This window comes from Ptychodera flava, chromosome 5, assembly GCF_041260155.1.
Source record: "Ptychodera flava strain L36383 chromosome 5, AS_Pfla_20210202, whole genome shotgun sequence".
NCBI classification, from domain to species: domain Eukaryota; kingdom Metazoa; phylum Hemichordata; class Enteropneusta; family Ptychoderidae; genus Ptychodera; species Ptychodera flava.
The window spans coordinates 27,153,070-27,159,069 of record NC_091932.1 but is presented as its reverse complement, the minus strand read 5'-3'; the positions used below and the strand labels follow the sequence as shown (position 1 = coordinate 27,159,069).

At 40.5% G+C, this 6,000-nt stretch overlaps 1 protein-coding gene across 1 annotated transcript in view; it reads left to right on the top strand.

Moving 5' to 3' along the window:
* The first annotated feature begins 672 nt into the window (after nt 1–672).
* Nucleotides 673–6,000, top strand: part of LOC139133401 (cytochrome b5 reductase 4-like) — a 43,367-nt gene continuing 38,039 nt past the window's right edge. Inside the window, exons 1-2 of the mRNA XM_070699968.1 lie at nt 673–1,448; nt 5,148–5,379. Coding sequence (XP_070556069.1) covers nt 1,395–1,448; nt 5,148–5,379 — 286 coding nt within the window. The 5' untranslated portion in view covers nt 673–1,394. The remainder of the gene's footprint in view (nt 1,449–5,147; nt 5,380–6,000) is intronic.

Below are 6,000 nucleotides of genomic sequence, written 5' to 3'. Positions count from 1 at the left end.
TGATATGATCATGATGTGTATGTGCAGGAAATACTGCATTTGTCATACTTTTCTGGGAGGAGGGGGGGGGGGGGGGGGGGGGGAGGGGAGGGGCATTTTATGAGTGTGGCACCCATTAATTAAACTGCATAACATGGTCCAAATCAGCAAGTAATGATACATCTATACATGTCCTTCATTTAGCACATTTACACGAACCAACTTTAGTTTGAAAATAAAATCATGAAAATAATGCATAAAATAGCAGCTATTTGGGTCTTTAAAGGTATACTGTCACCTTGTTTCCAATTTTGCCAAGTTTCCATGGAAAAAGAAAAGCTACCCAATCACAGATTTTAAAGCGGGTCGGCCGCTTTTAAAAACAGCGCCCTCACATCGGGCATTTCGAATACCCTATATGGGCATATTTAGATTACAGGTGACTGTATACCTTTAAAGGTAAACTTCAAAGAATATTTGAGAAAGTATTGAAATATTTCGATTTCCACAAATTACAAAGAGATGGATCATGGGGCTAATATTGAATGGTTCTGAAGTGTACTTTGAGCCGACAAGTCAAAGTAATTCAAAATCAAAGCTATACACACAGATGAATACAGACATACATAAATAGTTTCTTATGTTGAACGTTTTGTAGTTTGGGCCCTGTGAAAACAAGAGAAGGTGAAAACCAATTGCTGGGGCGCCAGTCCCCTGATTTACGGCTCGCGGCTTGGTGATGGCTGATGCCGCCAATTTCTTGACGCATTGAGGAAGAACCTTGTGATTCTTTCACTTGCTTGTTGCAGATGTTTTTCTATCACTTATATTCTCATATTTGAACATGGGTGGGGGGACTGTCAGAATTTCCATGGATACGGACCTGTGCAACGTTAGAATGATTGATCGAAGACTTTCTAGCGTTGATTGAGAGAGTTGCTCTTGTTGAAATATAGTTGTAATTTTATATTGACAGATCCGCCATTACAAGAAACCGCTGAACAAGTATTTGCTTTTAAGTTTCAAACGAAATTTGGACGATGTGTATCACTTTTATGACAGAATTTGGTCAATGACGCTCGCTTCTCCAAGTTGCTGTTTGTTGTGCTTGTAGGTCAAAGGTTGACGTGGGTCACAGGTCACGGTAGGCGATCAGTGTTGTAACTTGCAGCTGCGGCCCAGTCGATTCAGCAGAGCATTTCGCGTCGGCTTGTACTGACGGCAGTTTGGATTTTCTCGATCATTTTACACTGAGGAGGTCACGTAGGTTGGCATTATTTGATTTTGAGGCGCTCCTGACACCAGATTGGCCAGGAAATTATCTCAAACTGGGTTGCGGGTCGTCCATCTCAACCGAAAACCACTACTCGTTGCTTGACGGGGATGAATCGGAACACGACCAGCATCACAGAAAGATGGCGAATAACTCTTCAAGTTCAAGAACGACAACAGGGCTATCGGTACCTCAGGTGAGTGACTGGCACTGTGTGCCCAGGCCCAGTGAAGTGTTTGCTGTCGTTGTCTCGGCACGGGTGCGTGTTTCGCGTTGCGAAGAGCCTCAGAAACTGACGAGCAGTGTTCGATCATCGATGAATATCGTTGATTGAACGAGTACACCAAGAAATAGCCCTGCGTACTACGCTGTGTGTTTCGCTAAAGCTAATACCCGCTTCACTGTTTACATTGGCGTTAACTTTTTGCTATGCAGTCTTTCAAGTCCGTTTTGAAGCTTGTGCGTCACCGGCCCTTTGGTAGCTTTCTTTCGGTGTTGTGATCAGAGATTGAGACCGTACAAGTATATAAAATTTTACCGGCTGTTGCGTGTGCACCTTCACATGGCCACGGATCATCATGCCTTGGGAGCCGTCATTATTTGCGGGGGGGGGGGGGTGCCCGGGGAATTTCATGGGGAAACTCCGAAATTTCAAGTAACCCCCCCCGCCAACCATGATGAAAGTGAGTAACCCTCCTCTCTAACACAGAATTTTTGACTGACCCCCCTATAAAAGTTAAATATCAATACATGTATCTGTAAAATTTACAAAAAAATACAGCAATAGTAAAGATCTTTCAAATCCTAATGTACACTGCTAGATTATCATTTGTTATTTCATGACAGTTGAAAAAGGTGAATCAACAAGATGAAATTCGAAGCCACAACAAAATATAGATATAAATGCTCAGGCTATAACCAATATCCAACCATATAGTAAATTTGTTTAATTATTTGGATGGGTATCATGACGGGGTTTTCACTACAATATCAGACAGAGCAGAATTTGAAAGTACAGGGGAGAACATGTGAGAAGCTGAGGGGGGGAAGTGTCAGAGAGGGATGTCCCCTATCTTGGGTGGAAAATTTTGAGAAAATGATGTACATGCAATGTGGCAGTCTGATGCAATCTAGGGGTGTTTTTAATTTGTTTCTTTTACTAAGTAAAACTGTAAGAAGACTCCAAGGGGGGAGCACGAGAGGGGGTGTCCCACCTCCTGCATTTAAAATTTTGACAAATTGGTGTGTGTAATGGTGCAATCTGAGACTTCTAAGGATTTATTTTGCATTCGGTAAAACTGTTTAAAAAATGACATTAAACACTGATATTTTTATTAATCTTTTTTGTATGATCAGTATTTGCGTCACAATATTCAACAACCAATCAATGACTATGGATTTTGTAAAAAACGGTTCTCAGTCTACCAGAGATTGAAGACCAAAGAAAATGCAGGAATGGAAATCTGAGACCTTCATGTGTATTTGCAAAATCTTACATTTCTGTAAACGATATCAGAGGGCCATTGGTCAGAGTCAGTACTATTTAATCCATTCATTATTTGTTTGGAACATTGCCAGCCGTGCAATATCGTAAGCTGCAAGCTTCTAATGAAAAGCCTGAATATGGTATGGTTAAACAGTGTTTCATCTAGACTGGAGATGGGGATTCCCCCTCTGCTGACATGTTGACACCCCCAGAGATTTGCCAAGGGGTGACAGCCCCCCATGAAATGGTGCCACTCACACCTTAGAGATACCAGTAGAACACAGTAACTGGTGAAATCCCCCCTAAATTTTCTGGTAAAGGGGGAAAATCCCCCCCCCCTTTTGATGCCATCCTCGATGAAACACTGGTTAAATGTCATAATACTTATTGAACTGAAGTCAATTAAAATATATTTTTCTGTGATGATACAGGATGAATTCACAACAGTTCAGTTTTGTCCTAGACCGTGTAAAAATTGTGAGACGTTCATGTGCAATGGTGCAGTGCAGTGCAATCTGAGACTAGAGAGGTGTTTCCAACTTGTTTTTTTTTTAACCAGCAAAACTGTTAGAACACCCCAAGGGAGGGGGTGCATAAGAGGAGTACACCCCTCTCTTGCATTGAAAATTTTGAGAAATTGATGTGTGCAATGGTGCAATCTGAGAGGTGATTCATTTTTTTTCAATCCAAAAATTCAGTTACCCTCGACCTTCTTTCTCTCCACATTTTGAGCAACCCCTTTGTTGTAGATTTCACTTTTTTGAATGACCCCTCCCCCAATTTAGGTGGCAATGCATTGTGTGCCCGCTAATCTTCAGTCGTCCCTATCTTGTATCCATGGATACATATGCAATTGAGCTTAAGTTATTGATTTTGAAGTGAGACCATGCCTCATCCGTTGTTGCACTGTTGATGTGTATGGTTCTGTTGTTTGTAATAAAAGTTTGGCAGGCAGCGAATGAGTCGTGTTGCATTTGATGGATCATAGTCCCGTTTGTGATTATCAGCAAGAAAGCATAATTAAAATGCGGACATGGGACATAAACAGTCGCCTGTACGAAACTGTAATTCCCATTTCCCCATACCTTATTATTAAATAATACAATTTATCATCCCTGTGATGAGTATATTGTGCATTTAATCATCACTGCCGCTACCTAAGGAGGCTACGGGATTGAAGTCACTCTTTGAGTCACAGCAAGGCAATTGAAACAGATATGAGTCAGAGTGTACATGATCCATGTTGTTGCAATCGTAACTCTAGCCTTCAATGTAGCTGCAGTTTTCAGGATGTACGCAAGTTTCTGGAAACCCATGACTAGACTGTAGGATAAAATTTATAGCCTTTGAAAAAGGAAACTCTGTCTTTCAGGATAAAGTGCCATAGGTATTTTGAAATTTATTCCTGGAATGACAATATTCCAAGATGACTTATTGCACATGACCATGATGTATAGTTTTGTTTCATATGGCCTACATACCACACTCTTGTCATATAAATTCTACTCTATTCAAGTTCAACTTCAGGACCATGTACAGTGTACTTCAGAAAATACCATGAGCATTACAAATATGGTCAGCTGATACTTAACATAACCATAGACTCTCGAGAAAAACGGTTTTTCTCGAGAGTCTATGACATAACTGAATCAGTTTTTCAAATTGTTAGGAAGTAAATAAGTTTTGTGCCATAAGGTTCAGTTACCAGTTTTCTATCAAGATTAATTTTTCGATAGATTGTGAACTTTCAGACTCATGTTGATTCAGATTCAGATTTACGTCAGTTCACTTTCAACATTCTTGGTGATTAGGAAAAATATACAGACAGTCAATTTACATATAAATAATTTGCATATTGTTTTGTTGTGAAAATGTATCCTTTTGTATAGTTATTAATATGTAAATAGATTGCTTGAAAAACAGAGGGTGTGAGATTGTTTTGCTTAACTGATTTTGGTTACACATTTCTAAGAAATAAACAGCTTCTGTTTCATTTGGTTAAGCTTCCCATAATTTACATTTTGATTTTTTATTGCTTGAGGTGAAATGATGATATTTTCATCATTTGCTATCATATGGCTGTTTTGCTCTCGTCATTTCATATAAAAGTAATTGCAATGTAAGCTATATCAGGAATATTATAATAGTATTTGACACAAGTCTGTATACCTCTTGTTTTTCAAATTTGGCAAAAAGTCCTAAAATTTGATTGTGTCGATTATGCGAATGCATCATCTTGATTAGACAAGAGCTACTGCCATTCTGTTGATTTTTGTGCAAGTCCCTGTCTTGTAACACACACTCACACATAGTACATTATATTTGTCAGGTTTTTTAAATTTTCACAGTATTTTGACATCTAGGGCAAGTTTGTGTGAACCACATCCTATCCTGTTTTGTAACATCCAGGCTCAGTTTCCGGCAGCAAACTCTCCACAGAGACTGGGAAGCCCTTCCGGATCAGTGCAGTCCACCGGCCGGAATAAGGTAGCATTGAAGCCCGGCAGGTCGTTGATGGACTGGATACGATTAGGACGGAGCGGGAATGATCTGACAAGCGTCGGCGGAAGGAGGTTGCAAGTCACCAAACAGGAGCTAGCCAAGCACAATAAGCCTGATGATGCATGGATAAGTTTGAATGGTAAGTGGAATTTTTTATTAGGTGCCAATCCATGATGATAATTTTGTTCACGGATCGCTTCATTTTGAAAAGGAATGGCTGAAAATTTGATTGAGGATTCCTGCAAAAGTTCAAGTCTTTCATATTTGAGGCGTGAACTACATTAACCCTTTTCCTGCCGAGCACCCTTGTCCGTTATCCTCCCAAGTCAGTAGAAAACCGCCCCATAATATGTGCCTGCAAAAGATTGGCTCTCCTGCATGTTATCCTGCCAGGCATTTTGGCAGAAATCGCCCATTTTCAGGGTAGTTTTAGCTGTACTTATACGTGTTAGACTTCGATAATTTCTACATGCCCGTAGACAGGGGAAGGAGCTCAAGGGTTGCTGCAGAAAAAAATTGAGGTCACTGGCTTTGTTTGCCCCTGGGAGTGCGTCATTTTATTGCCGTTTCATGTTTATTTTTTCGGAAATAAACTCCTTCAGTATTACGCACGTCCGCTAGGCACAAACATCACCTCACTCGTCTGTTAGTCAGAGACCCTGAGGGTCGTGCTAGGGGTGCAGAAGCACCGTCAAACCTGTCCTGTTTCCCCAGGGTAGGGTCAATTGAATACGTACCTTAAACGACTTGGCAGTGTAGC